General features: G+C 36.1%; 1 protein-coding gene across 1 annotated transcript in view; it reads left to right on the forward strand.

Annotated features, from left to right (window-relative positions):
• RP1 (RP1 axonemal microtubule associated) overlaps positions 1–26,009 on the forward strand; it is a 221,844-nt gene that overhangs the window by 91,613 nt on the left and 104,222 nt on the right. Inside the window, exons 19-26 of the mRNA XM_081952551.1 lie at positions 1,893–1,979; positions 3,608–3,740; positions 5,632–5,783; positions 6,952–7,106; positions 9,205–9,263; positions 10,889–10,933; positions 12,440–12,603; positions 21,883–22,108. Coding sequence (XP_081808677.1) covers positions 1,893–1,979; positions 3,608–3,740; positions 5,632–5,783; positions 6,952–7,106; positions 9,205–9,263; positions 10,889–10,933; positions 12,440–12,603; positions 21,883–22,108 — 1,021 coding nt within the window. The remainder of the gene's footprint in view (positions 1–1,892; positions 1,980–3,607; positions 3,741–5,631; positions 5,784–6,951; positions 7,107–9,204; positions 9,264–10,888; positions 10,934–12,439; positions 12,604–21,882; positions 22,109–26,009) is intronic.

Raw genomic sequence — 26,009 nt, forward strand, 5'->3', positions numbered from 1 at the left:
AAAATGTAAGAAAGCGGAGTGGGGGAGTGGACGTTGAGGGAATAGACAATAACTCCACTATCAAGCATCCCCAGGCATGTTTCTTCTAGGAAAGTTAAGTTTTGTTACCATTTGTGTTCATCATGACATTTTGGGGTGGAAAGATGCCCCATGTCCACAACATGTTCTTAGAATTCCTAATGTGCTTATTGTCTGCTGTGTACCAATTCCACTGCTATAACTACCAGTGTGGTTTACCAGGATATTGCCATTGCCCTGGATTACAGAACACGGATATGGAAGGTTTAAAATGTATTTAGACCTAACAATCTAGCCATGAATACAACATACAAAGCAATAGCTCTGGTCGGTTATGTTATCTTTCCCCTTAATTAATATCAAAAAAATCTTAAAGTGGAAAAGGCTGAAAGAGGACTAATTTCTGATCATGTCAAAGCAGTTGGTATAAAACCGATAAGATCTCATTGGTTTCCAAGTGATTAAAATGAGATTATTTTCATCAGATCCTTCAGATTATTTGGTATGAAACTGTCCAGTAAAGGTTTACTGAATTTATATTGTTATGTAAAATGCATTGTATAGAGAACCAATAGAATGACAGAGATGGAACACAATGCTTCCTGGGTATTTTAGAAATAGAAGTTTAGATGGAGAGAATGCTTTAATATTGAAAGCAAGTATTGAAGATTTAATTCTAATTAAAATCAGTACATGAAAGGTACTGACAAAATGTCAGAGGCATTGTGGTGGTGGAGGGGGCTCAAGTAAAGCAAGAAATATTGTATTTCCTGCTCATTCTGCCACCTTGTCTTTATAAAATTGTATAAACTTACCCCGTTTTCTCCCAAGGTGTATTAGATAATAGCACAAATAAAATCTAAGGATTACAAATATATTAACACAGGCTGTATTTTAAATTAAATTCCATAATTTGTCTAGATATGCTTTAATAAATTTCTTCTTAATTGGTTAATATCCTAATAAAACAATTTCTTAATTTATTCCACAGCTTTGTATTCATAATGTTAAATTGACTGATCCATGCCCATTTAATATTAGATTGTTATATGCACGTAGTGAACATCTGTTTCCTGAATCTCAAATGATACAGAAAGCAATGACTGTACTAAATATAAATACTTCACTTCATGGCTGATTTAATGCATTAATAGATCAAGTAATCACTTATACATGGTGAAGAAAATGTATGCTTATCACTGTATATATGACTTCATGAAAAAAACAATAGTGATGTTGCTGCTAATGGAAATAAATATCAGTATGCATGCATGCATGTATGTATGTATACACACACATACACATCTATATATCTATATCTATGTATATCTATATTTATCCATATCCATATATCCGTCCATCCATTCATCCATCCATCCATCTATCATCTATCATCTATCATCTATCATCTATCATCTATCATCTATCTATCTATCTATCTATCTATCTATCTATCTATCTATCATCTATCTATCTATCTATCTATCTATCTATCTATCTATCTATCTATCTATAAATGCACATGCATGTCTACATCCATATCAAATAGTTCTTTATACAGTTGCATGGGTGGTTGGTCTTGAGAAGGCACTTTACTTCATAGAGAAGAGACCAATTGCTTTGACGTTAGTAGAGGCACAATGCTTTGCTTACTGTTGTGATCATGGAAGCACATCATAGGGGTGTTTTGCTCTTTTTTCTAGAAAGCAAAGCGTCTCTTCAAAGATCAACCCAGTCTTAGTGCTCCATATAAATCACAGGACCTGCATGTGGCAATGATTGTGCCACACTATGTCCATATCTCTTTATCTTTTTATATAACATAACTGTTTCTTTGTGATATGTTGTATCTGTTTTTGTTTCTGACTATTCAGGTTGAAATGAAAGATATTGGTAACATTTACAAAATCAGAATAGGCCACGAAGGATCAAGTCAATATGCAGACTGGATGTTGGAAAAGGTCAGGTTCCTGGTACACTTTGCAATGTTTCTTATTCCTTGTCACTGAATATTATATGTTAGAGCAATTACTGCATCTCATGGCCTCCTAATATGTTGGGACCTCTAGGAATTCAGAAAATTGATATAGTACAGCTAGAAGACAATAGCTTAGCTATTTAAACAGATAAATAGATGTTTCTTTTTAAACAAATGAGCAATAGTTTTTTTTAAAAATAGCCCAGAATTATCTTGAAGCAATATGAAATATTGCTCATCAAATTATATTATCATATAGGTGCAAGCCATTTGCTGAAGACCTGGCTTGGAGACACAGTGGAGCAGTATCACACTGGAGTTGGTTAATGGATCGGAAACTTCTCATCTTCCTACCTGCTCCCTTCCTTTCCATCTTTTAACTGCAATTTTATTTTTGATTGTAATTCTTAAATACATTTATATTTTAATCTTTACAGCTTCTAGTGTTATAACCTGCTCAGAGTTGCTTTGAGGTTGAATAGCAAATAAATCCAATAAAAAGAAAAATAATGAATAAGTAAATATCCACACAGGTGTGGACTTTCTAAAACAAGTTTAAGATTAAAATCTCATTTTAATAATACACTCAATATAGATTATCTTCTTCTACCTCTTAACCTCGCAAAATAATTATGGAAAATTACAGAAAATAATTATTTTCTTGTAAATATATGTAGATTGACAAAATAGGGTGCATTAAAATAATGGCTAGTTTTTTATCTTGTCTAAAAGTTAGGGCAGGTCACAGATCCCTTCAGTTCTAGCCATACCAGCTGGAGATACTAGATACTATAGTACAGTATGTGGGGGCCCTTAACTTTCCCACTTTAGTTCTAAAGAGCTTTTATCTCAATGCAACTATGATCCCATTTCATTGTCTTTTGCTCACAAAACCAAGTAAATTGATTATTTCATTAGAATACCTGTATTTGCTCTGCAGTGCAGCTATTGGAGAAGTAGATTGGTCTCTTGCTTAATATCCTATGCAGAGTTGTGTTTTATTCTGTAAGCTTAATTCACAAAGAAAAACTTTTAATAAGAAGTACTCTAATAGCAATGGTTTCTACTCAGGACTTGTACTGTTAGAAACAGAACACTCAAAATGGAAGTGAAAATATTTTCAGTCCAACTCTCATTATTTCAGAGATTCTGTTATTTTTCTATTTTGTTGATTCATTTTTCTTTAGTATCTGAGTCCAAGGTTCATAAGTATGGTTTCTGGATTTGAAAGGATGACCTTCATTCAAAGAAACAAGTAACTTACTGGAACATGGCTTTTTCCCCCTGGTATTTCAGCTATTTTGTGTATATCAGCAAAGAGAGCTGGGCTATTAAGGACAAAGCTTTAGAATATAAAGTGATGAGGTTTATTTCTGCAAAAGGCTTTTATATCAAATCAAAAATGTTCAGTGTTAAAATTCAGTTTAAAGAAATTAAATCAGGGACTGCTTTCTGAAGTTAACTATAAGAAAGAGGTATGAATAAGTTATTGGTTATTCTAAGTTTTAATTTTACTTTATTTTATAATTGTGCTGCAATTGTGGCAAGATTCGGAAGTAAAAACCAACCCCCATAGATTTATGCAAATGTTTCCTATTTTTTCTTTGATAGGTAACATTACAACATATGAATACTGGTAGAATTTTGAAGTTTCCCACAAACAAGTGGCTATCCTGGAATGAAGGGAATGGAAATACTGTGTGTGAACTTTCTGTTGCAGAAAATGGAAGAAGCCTTTATCCAAGTAATCAATCTATTTTCTATCCAGGAAATCCAACAAGCCAAAATGATAGCTGCATAATTGAAGTCCTGTTCCTCTTATATATTATTCACATATACAACAAACTTTTAAAAGATGCAGGTCTTCAGTAATGAGATCTTGGCTGCTCTTTTTATATATTTTTTAAAATACCCTTTCCTCTTCCATGGTTGATCCTGTTCTTGACAAAGAAGTATAAATATGTGAAAAGAAACACAGTGTATTGCCTTATACCCATGATGGTGAACCTATGGCCTGCATGCCAGAAGTGGAACACAGAGCCACCTCTCCAGGCACGTGAACCCATCGCCAGTTGCTCTTCGGGGTTCCAGTGCACCGGCCAGCTGGTATTCACATGCACAGGAGCACTGGAAACTGGAATAGCAGCCACCCGGGGCGCATGTGCACTGGGTGGCTGCTCTTCCAGTTTCTGGCATGCGCATGCACACCAGCCACCTGGTCTTCTGTTTTCTGATGTGTATGTTCATGTCAAGACCAACTGGCCCATGTGCATGCACATGCTGGAAACCAGAAGACCATCTTCCCGGTGTGCACCTGTACACCAGGTGGCTGTTCTTCCGGTTTCTGGCACATGCACATGCATGCGCTCCCAGTTCAGCACTCGGTGCTGAAAAGGTTTGCCAACACTGTCTTATACTGAGTTAGCTTTAAAAAAAATTTAGTAAGCTGGACAAAGCTTACTAAAATTCCAACTGGAGTTACCAGGTATATATCTACAATTAGGCATTAAACCTGAACGTCCTTTTGCCAATTGATGTTCTCTCCACCAGATTATAATTTATACAAGAATCTTGCTTCCATGGCAGAGATTATGTTGTGCTTTACCCACTTACCTGGAATAAGGCCCATTTCATTTGGAGGGATCTAGTTTTGAATAGAAAGCTATAGAACCTATGTTAGATGGAGTGAAATAATCTGGATCCTCTTCTCTGCACTCTGTGGAAATTAATGGGGAAAGAGTGGTGGTTACCATGTGGTACTCTCTTCTATGACCCCCAAAATGTTGTGTTTAGGCACCTTTTAAGATTCCCTATTTATGTTGGCTTTGCCTAGCCTTTAAAGTCTGTTCTTCCCCCATGGTTTGTTCCTTGCTTTTAATGGAATTTTTACATTTTGTTTTCAGTTCCATTTTTTTCTCTTGTTTTATACATTTGATTGCATTGTAAGCCACTTTTCTATTTTTTTTTCAATAAGAAGAAAAAGGGGAATGAGCTTTGTTTGAAGGGGAAAAAATCCACATTTTTTTCTCTTTACAACTAACATGCCTCACTTCTTCAACGCTTCTTCTACAAACAATGTGTTCCTCTCCTAATGCACAGCCATTTTGACGTTTTCCTTTTGATACCTTCTCTGGTAGTTCCAATAGTTTGAAAAGTGTTTTTCACATTCATGACCCTTTCAGTCAGATAGTGAAATCACCAACAGAGGCTCCTGCACATACTGCAATGTCTCTTCTGGCTAATGCAACTATCCAGGAATGGAAGTTGTACCCCCTCCACTCCACAGTGAATCAAGTGTGTATGAAGTGAATTGCCTTAGCAAAGTCAGTTATGACTACTTCAACAGAAGGATGCAGCACAAGTCATGGCAATGTGCTATATGTCCTATTATAGTGAAGATGCCAATTTTTGGTGCATAAAAATGGTGTCATTTGTGTGATGAAACCATGACACATGTGATATCATTCTCATCATTTGACTCCATGCAGTTTGTATGCCTCTAATTTCAAATAACAATCATGAGACTTTATGTTAAACAAATACTGTGTTTGACAGTAAATCTAACATGGAAATTTGTTTGTATTATATACATTTAAGTCATTGATGTATTGTGAGCTATGATTCTCTTTTCCTAGTTGTGAGTTATCAGATTTATGTATCTACTGGGCATCTGGAACACGCTGAAACCACATCTTCCATTTATCTGTGCATATATGGAGAAAAAGGAGATTCTGGTTTGAGACTTCTTGCTAAATCAGACCAACCTATAAAATTTCAGAGAGGAATGGTAAGTATGCCTAAGTAATATGTTCATAATACATAAACTATTTATCTATAAGTTAATTATAGAGAAACTAAATGTGACTTTAATGCATAACATTACATCAATTTTGAAGGAAATGGAATCAAACTTCAGTCTTTAAGTCACCATTCAATTTACCTATATCTTGTTACGTTATAATATATTCCGTTCTATACAATATCTATTTCTAAATCTATTTACGGTATATCTAAATATCCTGTTTTCATAATGAAAAATTATGCCTCCCTCCTAACTACCACTATGAATAATAAAAAAACAGGATTCTAAAAATATATTAAGGAAAATAAATGTTACAGCAATAAAAAAAGAAGGAAACATGCAAAAATCTTTGAGCAAGGCTTTTGATTTGAGATGCTTAAATGCAGGCATTTGGATTATGGTAATGTGTTGAATATGAGATAGCTATACTTTTGACATTAGAATAAATTGTGTTGATTAACTTGGTTATTGACTTCTTGTGGTGTTAAAGTCTATTGGAAAATATTAGTACAGAGACTCATCCAAATGTGACATAGTTGGCATCAGAAATACTAAAGTACTTCTAGGATATTATCCATGGTTCAAAAGGTTTACAAAATGATGCTACTAAGTGACAATTTAGCATTTTGAGTTCACTATTTCATGATCTTTCTGATGCCCTTGGTCCTTCTTTTTCAGTCATTCCTAATGCTTATAGTAAAATATTACATTCTTATCTTCTTATACATGATTTTGGTTCTAGCAAGGGTTCTAAATAGCTACTTAACAGTAAATACAACATTTTGTCCCCCTTGAAGTAACTATTGTATTGCTCATTATTAATCATCGTTACTGTTCTACCGTTTGCATATAACATTATACAAATTGAAACATTTCAAGAAGCCAGATGTGAAAGGGTATTGTCCATACAAGCTAGAAGCTAGAGTGCTTGAACTTCAGTTATTTTAATACATTTATCTTGAACTTCATTGACCAGAGATTTTGGTGGCTTGATTATGATTGGGGAACAACAAATAGTCAAGGATAAGTCAACTAAATGAGGAAAGATATATAAATACAAAGAGGTAGGAAAGATGGATTTCCTAAACACTATTTCAACACTAAGCTTATGATAATCATTGTTTAGTACTGTCTAAATTAATATCTCTTCTAGATTGACAGGTTTGAAATACAAGCTGTGTCACTTGGAAATCTACAAAAAGTGCTGCTGTGCTGCAAGAGTGATAACCAGTTGCAGAACTGGTACTGTGAGAAAATAGTCATCAGAGAATCTGGGAAAAACTCAGAAAACATTTTCATCTGTCAAAGGTTGTATTTGATTTTAAAAGAAAGTTGCCAAACAATTTCTTGATTCCTAAATTGGCAATATCATGTCTTCATGTTGTCAGTTACATAATTTCCTTGATTTTTACCTATATTTCTTGCAATGACACAAGAAATAACATCAGCTAAATTTAAAAAAATGTATCCAAAATTGATTCATTCGAATGACAAAATCACTAAAGATGAGAAACACTTTGCTTTCCTGTTTCAGATACTGCAGTTGGGCTCGACTTATAGAAATAGCAAACTACTTTTACAGAGAGAATACACAAGTTGTACTTTCAAAACTCAAAGGAAGCTCACTCTGTTTTCTCCCTGTCTTAATTCTGCTTCCTCTGTAATTCCCCTTTCCCCCCAAAAAAGTATCTAGTTGCAGGATTTCATAACTTTCTAGAACCTAGAAAACATGCCCAAAAGGAAATGACTCCCATGTCTTTAACTGTTGTCTAATAGTGGGAATATGAATAGGAGATAATGCCCTCTTCTGCTTCCTGATACCATTTTATATTTTCATTCCAAGCACAATTCCTACATCTGCTATATCACTCAGTGCTGATACTGTAACATCAACTTAGTTTTAATTGAGCAATAATTCCTTTATTTTAGAACTAGAATGGTATATAAAGTAATATTCCATCTCATATTGATTCCCTGATTCTTTGTGTAATATCGGCCAGGTGGTTCACAGTTTAAGGGATTATTTAAGGGAGCTCCATACGGTATTTTCTAAATGTGTACCTGGCTTAAATCACGTGGGTAGATATTTTTGAATACCAGAGTTGGACCACACATCTTTTCCACTTTTGTATGTGTGCTTTTAAAAATACTAATAACAACAAGTATTCCAGGGGAGAACAAACCTAATGCGTTCTTAATGGTCTATCAGGATTTATCAAATGTAGAAAACAGCTTTTCTTTTGGTAGAAGGCAACTCAAAGCCTTTCATATAATTGCAATGATGAAGCAAGGCAGATATAATTTTAGATGCAGCCAGTTTTTCAACATGAGCTTACCATCCCCTAGTAAATAGCACCCATTTCCATTTTTCATCTCCTGCATATAGTGCAAGATCCAGTGTTTTCTTTAAAATGGAATGTGAAATCTTAGTCTTGTTTTCCACTTTCCAATCTATAGATGGACATTATTTTTCTCACTTCAAAAACGCCTGACTTAAAAATAACTGCTTCATATTTTGAACATCTATTTCTTTTGCTTTATTTTTAGATTCATGGCGTATTTTTTGTTTTAGTTCTGTTCTTTTCTGTTGTGAAAAGAAGTACAATATTTAGTATATAAATAATTATGATAATAGAGTAATACCTTTATTAAGATCAATCAAAGTAAACAAACAAACTCATTGGGTTGAGTTTTCAGTTCTCCAGAGTTATTTATCAGGAAGGTTAGTATAAAATCAAACCTTGCTAATTTAGTTTCTCCTAATAAATTTTTTTAATAAACACCTTCTCTGATATTCTTTACTTCATCTGCTACATAGTATGATCATATCTCTAAAGCAGACATAATTCTTTGCACTTCCTACTTTCTTTTGCAGTGGGTCTTTACTGGTGCTATTTCCTTCCCTATCCTGTTCTTCCTTTTGTGAAGATAATGCCTACATGTTTTACATTATGAAAGTACATATGAAATATCTTTGTGTAGGAATCTGTACTAATCCCATGTGTATGTACCTTAAACCATACTGTAGCAATGGTGAAGAAAAACTCCCTTAAACGTCACATTATTATCATGATCTTCTGAAAAAAAGTCAAATTTCTACTATATATTAAATATATAATTTTCTCTTTTGCAAAATTTATTCGAATTTTCATTACCTTTCTTCCTTGAAATTAATATTTTACCTTTCTACAATTGAATGATTACATGACACTGTCAAATATTTTGTGTAGATTTTTTATTATCATGTGTTAAAAGCTTTGCAGAACATGGAAGAAATATCATCTTGTAAGTCTTCCTACTGAAAAAGTCATCCCAATTAGATTGTTAGACATGGACAGACATAATAAACAAGTTATATTTTCTTATCCCTTCCTTTCTTCCACTCATTCTTTCTTCTCTTTTTCAGATGGTTGCCATATATGTCTCAAGGAATAATCCATTCAGAAATAGAGCTCTTTGTCCAGGGTAAATTATATAAACAGAATTTGGAGAGATATTGAATTTCTAAATGCAATCTTATTATGGGCCTAGCATTATTGAATTACTATTGAACAAACATATTGGACTGTTCATATAAATTGGTCAATCATGAAAACCAAATACAGGCCTAATGATCAGGATTTGCTGAATCTGTAACTCCCTATTCTCCATACTACCATAAGGCTTCCAAATATGGAAGCTTTATGGTAATATAGGAGGCCGTATGTATTCCCACTGAATTATGTACTATGGGAGTACAGTGGTTATAGGGTCATCCTTGTGCCATTCTGCCAGTTTCATATGAAGATGCTTCATTATTTTTGTCCTCATGATGTTTCCTTCTGCTTGTCACCAGTTTACCTCAGATTTAGTCTTAAATTAAGCTTCTCACATTCATAATAACATTTCTCTTCTTCTTACAAAGCTATGCAATACAAATGATTTACAGTGCCTTTGTAGTAATTGTGGTGATGCCACAGCCAGGGAGTGGGTTCTGCCCAGTTCCCATTGATTTCATAAGGCTTCTGTGGACATCCCACATGATCATGATCATTCTGCTTTTGGAAGCAGGAGAGTTCAATTTTTTCAAACTCCTCGTGAACCAAATACCCATTTCTTTTCACTCTTCCTTACACTGTTGCTAAACTTGACAGTTGGTTTCTAAGGCTCAAAGAGGAAAGGAGGCAGAAGAACTGGGACAATTTATTTAGCCACCAGTTCTCCAATCTCATGGAGCTGATTCCCTTGTTTCTCCTTCTAGCGGGATCTATGAGATTTGAGACTGGCAGCTGTATAAATACACACACAAACACACACACACACACACACACCTTATCTTGCTTCTCTTGCCAATCTGCCAAGCCACAGGCGACCCTGTGCTTGATCCACAGCAGATGGTGCTGCCTTGTAAAGCAGAATAGCACTTCATGCTTTAGCAGGCAAAATCATCCCTATCCCCACATGGATATCAATGGGGAGCGACATCTGTCTGATATAGCAGCAGCTGCATGGAATAGTATGAGATTTCTTCTCAATGAAACAATTGAGCACATCCTTCTTCTCCCATGCATCATTTGGCTCAGGACCAGGTTCTGACAGGTAGCCAACTCATCTGTCAAAACCAGCTTCTTGCTTTGAGATAGCAATTGGTGATTGTTGTTTTTTTAACCAACAGGTGATGCCAGGGAAATCTACTAATCACTTTCCTTAAGTTGTCCTATTCCATGAATAAAATTATTTTTATTTTTTTGGTTTGCCTCGGATGCAAATAAAATTAATATTATTGTATTGTTGTGCATCAACCATGTGAGAATGGCAGTGAGGCAGTTCCACATACTGTATCTTGGTATTCTTTGCATCCATCTCATGGATTGAATGAAAGGCCATTAATACAGTCATGATTAACAGTCCTGCAAATTATTCAAAGAACAATAGAAAGCTGGCTCCTTTTAGATTTTTCAAGTGTGGCAAGCTGGTTTGTGAAAGATATTTTTTTTTCTTCTGCAAGAGCAGAAGAGTTAATATCAACTTAGCACCTCTTCCCTCCTTCCACATTTTATTGTAACCTGACAACTCTATTATTAACTGAACTGCTGTTTTATTTTTGGCAGAAATGCAAATAAATCATCAGTTGAAAATGCAAGAGGAAGAAAATGGTAAACTGTTCCGCTGCTTTTTCTTTTAATCAAGTTTAGAGCTAAACTGAAATCTGTGGGGGTGAAGGTTCTGTGAACATTTTTGCCACCTTTTAACAGACACATTTTCTGGAGGGAGGAACATTATGGAGGCAGTAATAAAGGCACTCATATAATACTCTTTTTCTACAACACTTGTTAAGAAAGAAATTCCTGCTTTTATTTTGAATTAGTTCTTTCATTATCATTTATCCAAACCTGTTAACTATTCACAAAGGTAATTTGCATTGAAGACACTTTTTCTTTATTCTGGCAATGTGACTTTGGTCTCTCTTCCTGATGGGATTTCTCTTTGATTGGCATTTTATCATAGATAAATGTAAAGAGGAAAAATGTGGTTTACAGCAAATTATGCACCCATCCACAGTTAAAAGAATCAGAAGGTATGAAGATTTTGCATACAAGAGGGAGGAAAATTTATGATCCAGTTAATTTGGATCCTTTAACTATGACCATTGCTAAGCATCACACTTGATGATTAGCATTTTCTAAATGTATAGAAACATTTAGATATTTTTAAAAGTGTAGAAAACTATGGTGGCATTCACAATATAAACACTGACACACATTTGAAATAATTTTAATCGTGGTTCTTACTTTTGGAGTGCAAGTTGTAAATGAAAGAACATATTTGAGAACATGGAGGGTTACTTAGAAATTTGGTCTCAGTCAATTCTAGCTAGAGTCAACTACTTATGTAGCACACAGTGGGGGAATCATGCTGAGGATGTGCTCTGTGCTATATAAGATAATATACTTCTAATTTCTAGTATTAATTTGCTTATTATAATATTCTGATATTATAATAGTGATTTCATAAATGATAGGGGGAAATACCTCTCCTATCTGCTACTAAAGCTATTAATACAAGAAAATGATTAGGACATTATACTATCAATCCTAGCATGTGTATATTTATTAATAAGTCATTTTGTGTCCCACAAATTCAAGGTGGCTTACAATTTAAATCATTAAATAATATATTTTACCCATATATTGAAAATATGAAAGAATGTGAGATAAGCTACTAAAATTTTTAATTGCATGACCATTTAAAATGGATATCCTTTTTTTTTCCAAATATGTATGATTTGATCACACAATTCTGTGCACGTTCTCCAAGAAAAAAAAATCTATTTCCACTATTTGGCATAAACTATTTCCAGGTAAATCTACACTAGAAAGCATTCTGGTGTTGCATTGAAGACCGTTGGGTCATCTAATTCTATCTGCTCTTAAAACATTATCAAAGTATAACCTTAGTTTACAGTATTTTACCATCCAGTATTTTACCCCATCCCTGAGCACCTGCTTTTTCTTTTAAGCATTCGATTGTTCCCGTTTCCTAGGCTTAGTGATGCATTGTTTGCAATAAAGCCGGTACTGCACAGCTCTCCAGGCAATGGGTAGTTACTGAGATAAAACTGCTCTGTCAGTGGAACTCATTTTAATTTTGTTTACCTGCAGGAGAAGATTGGAAAATCACTATAGTCACTGGAGGTTTTGAAACAGCTGGCACAACAGCAACTGTGTCCCTTTATGTTTACGGAGATAACAAGGCTTCAGGTCCTCTTATACTGGGATCTGGAAAACACCAGCTGTTTAATCCCAACAGTACAGATACATTCCAGGTACAATATGACTTCATACAAACAATGAAGAGTAGCTGAGTTATTCAAAACAGGTTTATTCTAAGGTGAATAAGTGACAGACATTTATAATGCTTCTATTGTAATGATTTCAATTCACATTTCACTGTCTCAGTGGTTCATTGAAATAACATGTAGCATTCTGGAAGAACTGAGTGATATGCATATTTATGGCACCAATCATACTAAGAATAGTTACTAAAAAGATAGCTGAAGTCTGGGAAGATACTAAACTATTCTTACCATATATATCAACTTTACTCTTCCTTTCTGATGCATATACTGCTGTTATCTACATGCTATAAAACAGAGATTGAATTGTTGCACACAACTTGGCCTGCTTTGAACCATTGATTTCAAGGTTTAACATTTCAGCCTGCCAAATAATTCTTAGGACTCTTTATCATGTCCACATTAAAGTCCTTGAGTTCATGTAAAATATACTAATATAAATTGCACTACTCCAATAAAGAAGTTTTATTCTGTCTCAATACTGAGATCAGTGATTGGTGCAATAATACAAGACAATTTAAGGGCAATGACTGGGAGAAATCTAGGTTGTTTCCCCTCCTACCAAGAGTAACTTACTGTTGAAGAAATGCTCATAATGTGTGATAGGTGTTAGATTGGGTAATGAAAGGCACAAAAGGCTAAAGATAACAACAGCTCTTTATTTGGTCAAGTACAGGCATCCACTGAGTGAGAGGTCTGGCAGCTCCCTTTTTAAAGGGGAGCTGTCCAGTGCTTCAGCCAATCAAGTCTCTCTCTGTTCCCGCCTGAAAAGAGAGGACCTGATTGGAAACTACTATTGTCCTTGCAACAACTAGAGAGGGGAGTATCTAACAATAGGGCTGTGCGATGGGGAAGGCTTGTGCATGATGATACTTTTTCATGCTAGAAACCTTGTGCTTTTTGTCTATAAGAGCTTTGACTGCATCTGAAACACCACTAAACCTGGTTGGAAAAAAAGTAATTCAGATGACAAGTAGTATTCACGATTCATGGTGAGTGGGGTTTTATCATGTTAGTAAATAAATATGGATGCTGCTCCTCCTCCCAAGGTAATGAAACCAGTAAGAAAGTATAGCCCTGTAAATCTCTTATTTAGCAGCAGCTTCAAAAAATTTAGAACACACTGATTTGGGACAGGATGAATTTAAAAAAGCTGGTAGAAGTTGGTTCTCCTCCCTGATTTAAATCAGCAAGAGCACCAGTCCCCTTTCTGACTGGTCTATCATTATTTGAACTCTTCGTTAAACATGTACTTAAAACAACTTTGTTCTTCCAAAACAGCTACTGTCCATCCACCCATTATCCAAGTAATGTTTTAATGATTTAATGTTGCTTTCCAAATGCTAGATAGTGTTAGCAGATACCTTTAAAGAAGCCAGGCATCCAGACTCTCATGCAATCCAAGCCAAAAGCACCATAAACCACCACTAAGGCACTGCTTAGCCACCAGAAAGCAGCAGCTTCAGCTGACAAATAGGAGTGGGGCCAGTTCCAGTCTCTGACCATGTCATCATCACATGATCAGAGGGGTTTATAGATCAACAAGGCTGGTATTATGAGAAGGGAGAAAGTTATTTTTAAACAGTTAAAGACTCATTTAAATTGCCACCTTGCTACTTAGAAAAAGACCTTGCTAACATGTCCTTTAAAAACAGAAGGACAGGAGCATGCAGATGCCAGTAGTACTTACTTAATGACTAGAAGTGGGGCTGACAACTCTGTCACTAAGCAACATGGTCATTCAGTGAAACATCATGTGGACACACAAACTTGCAGCCTCACTTCCACGGTAGCCATTAAGCAAGTCACCTGCAGTTGTTTAAATAAAAATCAAGTGTCTGATTTGCAATTCTACTGCAGTCTTCTCCATTGACTACTTGTTGGGAGCTGGAAGTAAAGCATGCAAATCACATGAGAGTGGAGATGCTGAAACAGTCATAGTGCCAGGACCAGTTGTAAAGTAACTTTTTCAGCACCATTATAACTGAAGGATGGCTAGACAGGTGACTTGTTAAGTGGGGACTGTCTGTATTAACAAATTGAGGGCTGGTTCATTTATTTTAGTTGTTAGTCTTTAAAGCCAAAGAAAGCACAATAACTTGTTTTCCTAGAATCACTCATAGCTTGGGTGATAATAACTGATAATTAACCCCTTATTTTGGGACAACACTTTCATTAATCATTCCAGAAAATGTCTAGCCAGAATATCACAGCCAAGGTTCCGTGTGAGATGTAGGTCTGTTTCTTTAAAACCATTCAGTATTTCAATGTTTGAAGCTCATGTTCAGAAGAAAACTTTATGTGAAGGTCTGTGAACCTTGAACAAACTTAGACCCAGACCACTTCTTGAACAGAAATTCTAGCAAATTTCTGGGTCACAATTTTAAAATTCACTAGTAACTGTCCAAAATATAGTCCATTTCCATTACCAGCCCAGCAAAGAAATTTTCAAGCATGTCAACATGTTTCATTTTGCAGCTGGCTCTTCATTTTCTTGGCATTTTCTTTTGGAATACTTACTCAACTTCCCATTTTAGAAAAAACCCTATGATTTCCTAGTGGTTCACCATCCAAGCTCAGTGAATAGTTTTTCAACCAAGATTGGCTAGGTAACCAGGAAGTCAGCAGATAGTCAGCTCAACTTAAAGAAAACTTTGATCTTATTTTATTATGAAATGCATGCATTTTCATTTTATCTGAAAATAAACCAAAAACACTTTTGCTTCCTATTAACATCCAAGACATTTGAAGGGAGGGTAGCAGACTGTGGAAGATTGTATGTATCAGATGATTTCCCCTCAGGGAAATCCAGTAAAAACTAATAAAAAATACCAGTTCCATAGATGACATAGAACAAAGTGTGTAGCTGCCTTTATGCCCTTAAGATGGTGGGATGGGATAAATGGAATTGTTACCCAATAAATCTAAAAGGCACCAGTATGGGGAGCAGATACACAATTCTCCACATAATGTAAAATATAAAAGACATGTAAAATAATGACAGTTAACACAATTAAACTAGTATGTATTGTAGTAGCCATTGCAACGTCCCACATTACATTTTACCCCCTTTCAGAAATGATTATATTCTGCTTTTAAAAAATTAAAACCGTCACCTTCCCCTAATCCAGGTGCAGATATTGATTAGAAGAAGACCTTGAATTTGAACTTTGAAGTGAGTTCCATTGATATCTGAGAAATCAATGTCTCTAGGACTAAGTGACAAGCACAAACTAATGGGATTCATTTCAAGACAGGAGACAACACCTCCCATTTTCAGTATTTATCTGTTGTTTGATTAATTGTATAGATTTAGTTGCTCCCAAAATAAAATATGTGACATGAAATGTACCTTCAGTTACAATAGGTATACTTCCTTTTGGTATCGTAGATTTAGTTCTGTCACCTTTTCATAAATCTATAAGCTGCCTTATACTTAGTGCATTTATATCATGTGATCTTACACAGTTTAGTTGTACAGCTGTAGTGGGCGGCCTAATCTCGATGGCCTGATTAGGCCTTTTTGCAAGTCATCTGATATATCTTCCAATAGTCAACTACCCTCTAAGAGCCTATCATGAGAAAATCTAAATGGTTTTGGTTTTGTCTTTTGAAAGAATACATGAAATGTATAAGCAAATTCTCTTATTAGATTGCACTGAAGTGCATCATATTTTACAGAGAATGATGCAAGGATTTTCAATGTAAGCTCTTTTTTTTTCTTTTCTTGAAAAGCATCTGTGATGAAATTCTCTGTAAACATTCCTTTCAGATTTCATGTATATGTTGAAATTGTTTTACCGGTATATGGATTTTTTGGGGAGCACTTTGCCATGAACTGAGCTGGTAATACAAAATACTAATTTATTAATTTATAAAATACTCACCAAAACATATTAGTAAGCAAGCAAGAATTCCATGCCAAAACATATTACCAGGATGAGAAAATGTGATTGAAGTGAAACTAATGGTAAAAAAATGTAATTACCAAGATGTCACCATTCTCCAGCATCAGTGATTAGAGCAGTGATCACAAGGCTCGATTTGATTTGAGGGAAGACCTATCAATCAATGATTTCCCCCTCCCTCATACTGTTCTACAGTATGACCCTTTGCCTAGACACCTTTTTTATATTATTATTGCTGTCGTGGTTCCACCCTTCAAAATTTGGAGGTTTGGAAAATTGGATCAGGAATGGAAACTTGTTGGATGCCCAGAATTCGAACAGTTGTAAATTGTAGCATATCTGCCTAACTCCAAATAAATAACAATATTCTCAATTGTTGGCTTCCATTTAAAAGCTCAACTTCAGCAGAATCTGGTGGATGCTTATATGTGTGAAGCTATCCAGAAGTTCTTTTGAGGGATATTTTTGGATGCTGAATATTGAACATAAGACAATTTGCATGCAACAACCTATGTCTTCTCTGTGATGACAAGCCCCCTATTTAGTCAATGGAAGTAAACATTTGTATTAGTTATAATGAAAAATTAATAATTCATTGTTATATAATACAGGGAATAAATGGGCCATTGCCTTGGCTCTCTGGATCTATGCAAAAAGCCTCCTATATGTTGCTTCTATTTTCAACCTAAATGCACAACATATACGTATTAATAGCTTTTAGATGCTATTGTTTTGCTAATGTACTCTGGATGTTCTTGATAAGGATGTGAAGGGGATATGAATGCAAAATAATTCCGCACCCTGCTTTCTACATGTTGCAGACATGTTAGAAATGCATTTATATAAGGTACAAATATAAGAAATGTTGACAGTGATGGATGTATAGGCACCCTTATTCCTTGCAATAGTGAAATAAAATAGAACTCAGAAAGGAAACCTCTGATTGCATTGTACTGGCAGTAATAGTCTTAAGGTTAGTAAGTTCTGACAGAATGTCTTGAATAAGCAGTAGTTGTATAGATTTCAGCTGTCTGCCCCTTCAAAATACATCACATAAGTTGGTACATATCAGCACAGTTGGCAATCTGTGCTTAAAGGTAGCTTGATAACTGGAGCACTAGGTGAATTGAAGATAAAGCTTTGTCAATCAGCACACAAATGACACCTGCCATTTCCTTTGGTTGTTTTCCAATAATTTGGAAATTTGAACAAGCTAAAGATTCAGAACAGACTGTTCAGTACAGATAGATGCTTATGTACACACAGATGAATTTGTGGTTTTTGTGCATTTTTAAAAAATACATGGGCAGATAGTCTGTACTAGTGGATGAAAATGTAATACAAACACTCCTACGTACTCTCAAGGAGAAGAATGAACAGCCTTGGTGTAAAGAACACTGCTTCTTTACATGCACATCTTTAAATGTGAAACTGCTGCTGAAGAATGCCTGTTTTTTATGATGCAAGACCAGGAATTCTCAAATATGATATAAAATATGGTATGGTAACAAGGAAAAATTGTGGAGTGTCACTCAAAGGGCAATTTTCAATCTTTTCAAGGAAGGAAAGGGATTGTGAGATGGATGGTTGGGAGTTGGCAGGATTTTGGGGATGGGGAATGTTGCTGACTGTGGAAATTGGGCTGGTAGGAATTATTGAGGGGAAAAAGAGGAAGAAAGCAGGTTCAGTTCCCAGGAGGGGAAAACAAAGCTATCGAAGATGTGCAGTCAGCTGTGTATTATCAGGTAGTTACATTAAGTTTGTTCTTGTAGCAGCTATTTTTTTGCTTTTAGGGTTGTGGTCTATTAAAATGTGATTCTATAAAAGCTGCTCATTGAGACCTTACCTTCAGTAAGTCCCATTTCTGAACTCTGTCTACAGAATTCAGTGCTAATTGTGAACTTAAGTTTTCCTGCAAACACTCAATCAATCAGAACAGAACTGGAAGGGACCTTGGAGATCTTCCAATCGAACTCAAGCAGGACCCTATATCATTTCAGACAATTGACTGTCCAGACTCTTCTTAAAAACCTCCACTGATGAAGCACCCATAACTTCTGACAGCAAGCTGTTCCACTGGTTAATTGTCCTTAGGAAGTTTCTGCTTAATTCCAGGTTTCCATCCATTGTTTCGTGTCCTGCCCTCTGGTGGTTTGGAAAATAATTTGCCCCCTTCTCTTTGTGGCAACCTCTCAAAAGCAAACGTCATGTGTCCCGCCATCCAGTCCTTCTTTTCTCTAGACTGGCCAAGCCCAAATCCTGCAACTGTTTTGCATATGATCCTGCTTCATACTGGAAAGAAAGGATTGCCTCTCGGCTCCCAAAGGTATTAGCCCCTCTTTGAAGAGAAAATCTACTCCAAAGAGAAATGTGCTGTGGGTGATCTTAGTTGTGATTTGGTGAAGGAACCAGAAGGAAGACTATGGGGAAGAGATGCTGCATCTATACGGCTCCACATTCACTTAGGTCACCTTTGCAGTCCTGGATATTCTTGGTATAGAAGTATGTGGAAGGACCAATCCGTGAACTGTCATTCCTCTCAATACATCTGATGCTGGGGAGCAATAGAAGAAATAAAACAAGAGACTGGTGTGATGAATTACACTGATGTGGGAATTTTACAAAAAGAAAGGGGAAATTCCATGTGGGGGTAGGCAGATAAGAAGCAACATAGCCCAAAGCTAAATAGGAGGCAAAGGAAGAGCATTAGGATGTCCACTCACTAGAACAGTTATGGTGATCCTTTTTTCCCTTGGCTGCCAAAAGCTGTATCATATGCATGTGCGTGCCCACAGCTGTAATTAAATGCCCCCCCACGCATGCATGCATGCATTTGGCTTTCTTGGAGCCTGGGAAGGGTGAAAACAGCCTTCCCTGTCCCACAGGTCCTCCGGAGGCTGGAAGCAGCATGTTTCCAGTGGAGCCATTTTTCGTCCTCCCCAGGCTCCAGGTGCTTTCTTGGAGCCAGGGAAAGGCAAAAACAGCTTCCTCCGCCCCCTCCCCCCCCAGGCCCCGTGAAGGCTGGAAATGGCCCTTTTCTTGACTTCCGGTGGGCCCAGTAGGTCCATTTTTTGCCCTCCCCAGGCTCCAGAGCTTTTCCTGGAGCCTGGAGAGGACAAAAATGCCTTCCCCGAACCCCCAGAGTCCCCCCAGAAGCTGGAAATGGCCTGTTTTCTGACTTCCAGTGGATCCAGTAGGTTTGCTTTTCACCCTCCCTAGGCTTCAGGAAGCTTCCTGAAGCCTGAGGAGGGTGACAAATGGCCCAATGGATACACTGGAAGTTTATTTCTGAACTCCAGAAGCCCAAAATTATCTGGCCAGTGCATGCATGCGTGCTGGAGTTGACAAAGAGCAACGGCTCGCATGCCCTCAGATATGGCTCCATGTGCCACCTGTGGCACATATGCCATAGGTTCGCCATAATGGTCCTAGAATATCACAAGGTATATCAATTACGCTGTGAGTAATAAGGGTTTAGTTTGCCAAGATTCGGTCTAGGGTGCAAGCAAATAAGGAACTGAACTTTGGCTGGCTTGTATGTAATTCTTGGACTGGAAGTGACAAATATTTAAAGTATAACATGACTAACAGAGGCATCCAAGTATATGTAATATACTGATTATATTCACCTGTGTTTAATTATTTTAACGTTAGCTTGTTGATAAAGTTAGCATTTTTGACAGACAAAATAATCATAGTTTGTCTAATTAATTCTAGCTCTGTCTTCCTTTTATAAGCAATGAGTTTTTAGTTCCTGTGAGCTTGGGAGGAATATAACAGCCAGACTAAGAATAAGGTGGGAAACTACAAGCAGGCTGGGCATTCATTTGCACTTCATGCATAGTTGCAATTAGTAAGTTAGCAGCAAAACTGTCAAGTACCAGGGGAATCAGAAGATCTGGGCAGTTCAAATTGGTATAAAGATTTATTGCAAGCTTAAACTCTCTATAAGAATCTGAGCTACTAATGGTCCAAGCAGATTGGTGATAGATAAGACTCACAGGAATTCAAGGTGGGCTAGACGTAGATCTCTTGTGGCGTCAAAGGGTCTCATGACTGACAATCCATTTGACCCTTCCCTTGGGCTCCACCTGATTATTTTCTACAAAAGCCTGGTTTCAAATAATACACGAGTAACTAATTATGTTGGAATTTACCATAATTCAGGAAATAAACTCAAATAATATTTTGCACTGCATCGTTAACTAGTTCAGCAGAAGGAAATAAAGAAGTGTACTTTATAATACTCTTCAGCATCAGTGCATGTTTACGAGAAGTCTTTTGTGTGGTTACTCATCTGATATCCTGTCTTTGGCATAATGTATTGTCAGTGAATTCAATACTATCCTTCCACATTTATTGGTTCCCCACCTCAATGTTTCCTTCTGTCATTCCTCCCCCCCTTCCTGCTCCATGTATCTGATTCTTGGACCCTGCCTAGACAAGTGGTTTGCTATTGCCTGCTTCCTGATAGAACGTGATTGACCCAAGGTCACCCAGCTGGTTGGGGAATTCTGGGAGTTGAAGTCCACAAGTCTTAAAGTTCCCAAGTTTGGACACCCCTGTTCTAGCTTGATATTTTAATCACTGGTTCTTCATTTCATTTAACTGTGTTTAAATGTTACTGCTTTGACCTAGCGTAATGATATGTTTGTTAAATGTATTGTTTAGGATTAATGCAGTAAAGGCAAGAAGTCTTTGATAATCTGACTCTAAATCTTGTGTTAACACTCTGAATAAATCTATTGCATTTATACTAAAGCAAAATGATCTTTAAGCAGTATAGCAGTGATATTTAGGGTAAAGGTATAACTAAGGTCATTAACACATTTACTGTAAACTTTACTCAGTTGGGTCATCTTTGAATGTGAAATCTTAGTAGAATTAGATAGAATCTTCTAATCATTTGGACTAAGTCCTCAATATTTAGAGTTTCATATGGTTATAACATATAATATGTATCTACAAAAGTTCCAAAATCAGGAATACAGCTTTCCCCCAATCTCTTTTCAGTTTCAGTTATTGCAAGTACGGTAGCTCCAAGGGTGAGGGAACTTTTGGTAATTGATCTTCCACTGGAAATCTCATCTACTAAGAAAAATATCCTAAGAAAAGTTAAGCTACCCACTTTAGTACATTTTTCATCTTTGGGCTCTGACCTCCTTATTCTCCCCCAGGCCTTCTAAACAACAGGCTATCTTTACTTGATGTTAATGATACGATAGTTATTGGAAGATTTGTTTATTAATAATTTTGTTTCATCTCATTTAATTATTTAGATTTATCTGTATGGGTAACTGAAATATGATGAAAGCTTTTCTTATCTATTTATATTTTCCAGATTAACCTAAAAAATATTGGAGAACCATACAAAATCCGAATTGGCCATGACAACAGTGGAACAAATCCCAGTTGGTACCTGAATGAAATTAGATTTCAAAAGATGAATTTGCCATCTGAGCAAGAAATATGTTTTCCTCTCAACTGCTGGTTATCTGAAGATCAGGGAGATGGAGACACATGGAGAGAAATACCAATCAGGAGGCCTAAAAAAGAACTTCTACCATGTATGTCTATAATAGATAATTATTTTTATTATTCCTTATTATTCATCACAGTATTATGAAAGTAATGAAATAAGAGTAGGAAAACTTTATATGTTAGGGAATTATACTTAGCTAGTGTTTTTCAAAATACTAAATAGTCAAGTGTTTATTCTCCAGAAATATATTTAAAATGTCCCAAGATCAATGAATTGTTTTAGCAACTTTTATATCCTCACTTAAGCATTTCAAGAAAAATATAAATTAATACATTCCCTTGTGTAGTACAGAGGAAATCTAGACTTACATTTTCAGAACTGTTTTAATAAAGTTTATTTGACAAGGCTGTGAACTTTGGCAAGTTACAATTATCTAAATATTGTGTGTTAGGGAAGAATTATTTGCACAGTCTTGCACACAGTGAATGAAATAAGAATGTAAATGACTTTAGCAAATGAATTAGCATTTAATAATGGTGGAAGTTAGGAGGAACCGCAATCAGAAAAGGCAATTTTATTTAAACTTACTTATTATATCTAAAAATATTCACAGTTATAAAAACCTTTAGGTTGGTTTTCTGATGTACTAAACCATTGATAGAATCCAAAAAAGTCCAAAAAAGGAAATAAAAGTAGTAAATGCAAGCAACTGCATTCCCTATTTAGCATAGTATACCTTGTCATTTATCAATATAGTATAGTTTTGGTAAAACAGAACTTGAAGTACCAGAAATAATTACAGAGTGGAATGCATAATTTGAATAATATAGTCTAAGAAGACCAAATAATGGAACTGTGAAAATATATGTGTTGCAAAATATTTGGGCGATGTTCTTTGGAATGTCCTTCTCAGACCAAGCACACACAAATACACAAAGTTTTATTAATAAGGCTTGGAAACACACACGCATGCATGCACGCATGCACACGCGATATAGAGATACATTTCCCCCAAAAGTTCTGCAAGCTTGGTGTTCAAAATCTTTCTGGCACATCAGAAAGTAATCAGACCCAGCCTGGGGTTCAAAGCTTATAGCAGATTCATCAGCTGGTCGAGGTTCAAAATCAGGGTTGCAACATTCATAATTCAAGACACACAAAGTGAAAGCTAACAGTGACTATCATCAAAGGAGACCCTATGCTTGCTGTCCATTTTAGAAGCAAACCTGGTGGATTGTGTTGGATAGGAATCCCATGCCCTCAACTTCAGAGAGCAATGGCAGTTATGACTACTGTTTCTGTTTGCTCTATCTCCTTTGCCTGCTCAGATGACAGTCAGTCTGGCAGCACTGGAGCTTGTGGTTCATTGTCTGTCAGAATTTCTGAACTGGCTCTCGCCCTGACTGCTTATTAATGCTCAGTCTTCCCCTCCTTAATTTCAAATCTGAGCTCAAGAATGCATTCTGCAATATAAGTTGCTGAGTTTGATCTCACACATTTTCCAGAGCATCCTACCAATAATTTTCATAGCATGCACAGCAGTGGTGGGTTCCGGATCCCATTGCAACCGGTACGGTGCAACAGGGCTGGGCGTCCACCACATGCACGTGTGCAGCAGGTGTGCAGCATGTGTACTTACCGCCCGCGATGCTCCAGCTGCTTGGTGGAGCATCCCGCAGGAGCTATACACTCCGTGCGCGGAACCCCCGATTGGCTCAAATACAGGTAAGGATGGCGGGTGGGTGGGTGGGCCCTCTGGAGCACTGTACTGGAATGGTACCTGGTGCTCCCAACAGGAACTGGTATGCCTGAACCGGGGCATACCGGTTGTATCTCACCACTGATGCACAGCCCTAGGTTCCAGGATCCAGTCCATCTACTGTAAGAGATGGTAATACACACTTCGCATCCAGAACAGAATGTACCCATTGCAATCTTTTAGACTGGCAATTTAGGATACAATTATTGATGGTCAGACTGGGTTTAGCCAGTAGTGTTTCTTTTTGGAGTATGCTATACTTTATTGTCTTTTCTTTTTTGATTATTTGACTTCTGTTCCATTTCCTTTTTTAATGATTTACAGTTTGGACATTTCTTCTTTGATAAGTAATTCCATTTTATTAGTAAGTTATATTCTGATCCAAAAGGAAGGTAGATTCTGACCGGAGATTATGGGAGCTATTGCCCACATAGTTGGAAGGCATTCAGTCAAATATAGTGTTTTTTTTTTCTTGAGCAATGCTTGGACATAAAACGACAACCTGAATGGAAACAGAATTTCTTGCATATCAACAACTGCCTTTTGAATGGAGCTAAATAAAACAGTTTTTTTAAAACAGTTTTTGTATGGACTACTTTTCTTGTTGGATATAATATTTTTCCAAGGAAGATATTTGTTCAACTTTATTAATATTGGCGCTCTAGTGGCATATTTATCTTTGCCATTCCTAGTACATTATGATTATTAAAATGTATTTGACAAATAAAAGTAAATGGAAAAATTTTATAGCTGTTAGATACATCCTAAATTCGTACATTTATGACTTCAAATTACTTATTGATTTTGGCTCATTTAAGTTGAATATCAATAGACACTCAACCCAACTATGGATTTTTGCTACTATCTTTTACTATTACAGAGAGTACAGCTTTGGGCCATCTGCATTTCTAGTTGTAAAAGGGTAATTGTATAAAAGCTTGGAATAGCCATTATATAGAGAGGTTACATCAAAGGAGACAAATGATACAAGACACCCCTTTAGAATAGAAGATAATATATGTAGCTTGGGGTTGAACTGTGAATCCCTGGTGTTCTCAGAGCTTAGTTATTTGCTTGCAGACATTTCATTGCACAGCTAAATATCATGGATGCAACAGGCTGCTCCCTGATTAGATATAGTAGCTTGCCCTACCAGTGTTGGTGGGGGGTATAGTTTTGTCTTTAGTAGTTCCTTAATAGTTCTTTGATTAGGGTATTGTTTTCTGCTTGCTTTTGTTTGCTTATGTGGGGTAAGCTGCTGAAGAGGATGAGGTCTAGTCTTTTTGTTTCATTCTGAACTTTTTATTGCCTCTTGTGAATGGTATATAAAGGTAGTTTATCTCTGTGTCTATTGGTGGCCGATTAGTCTGAATGCTGTTTTTCTGGAATTCTCCAGTATTTTTGGATTTAGCTTGCTTGAGGTTGCTCACAGTTTCCCAGTTTAAATTATGGTTGAGTCTGTCCATGTGTCATGTTGTGTTGTGTAATTTTTTTTTCATGTTTTGGCATTTGTGGATATGTTTTGCTAATCTTCTGCTCATCTGTTTACATAATGGCTGTTTTAGTTCTTAGTATAGTTTAGACATTATTGTCATTGTACAAAATAAATACAATGAAATTGGTTGTAAATTCTTACAGTATATATTGTAGACAAGTCCTGGTTTTCTTCTTGGCTACAGGATCTTCTGGTTTACTTAAGTTGTAGAGGGCTTTAATTGGTTTGCATGCTACAGTGAGTCCATGTGATTGTCTATTGGTTATTTCTGAGATGCTTTTGATGTATTGGTGTTTTCTGTTTCATAGCATGGTTGTGTTGTAATGAGCTGAGCAGTCAGGCATTTTTTGATGAAACTGTGGGCATCCAGTTTTGTTGGAAGTGATTGTTTAGGTAGTTGTTTTCTTTCCTTAGTATTCTAGATTACTCACAAAGCAAGCTCAAAAAGCACCAAGGACTCCATATCCTATTATGATCCAGTATAAATTTCTGAGTAAACAATTCTTTTGCCAGCAATTTATTCACTAAATTAATTAATTAATTAATTAATTAATTAATTAATTTTATTCGATTTATAAGTCGCTCCCTCTCCACGAAGGGACTCGGGGCGGCATACAATTAAATATATAAACATATGGTATGGAGGAGATATATACATAAAACATTTTTACAATTTCATAAATAAATAGCTATAAAGTTAAAACAGTACAATAAAATTAACAATTAAAATAC

This window comes from Natrix helvetica, assembly GCF_964273705.1.
Source record: "Natrix helvetica genome assembly, chromosome: 4".
In the NCBI taxonomy this organism is placed as follows: Eukaryota; Metazoa; Chordata; class Lepidosauria; order Squamata; family Natricidae; genus Natrix; species Natrix helvetica.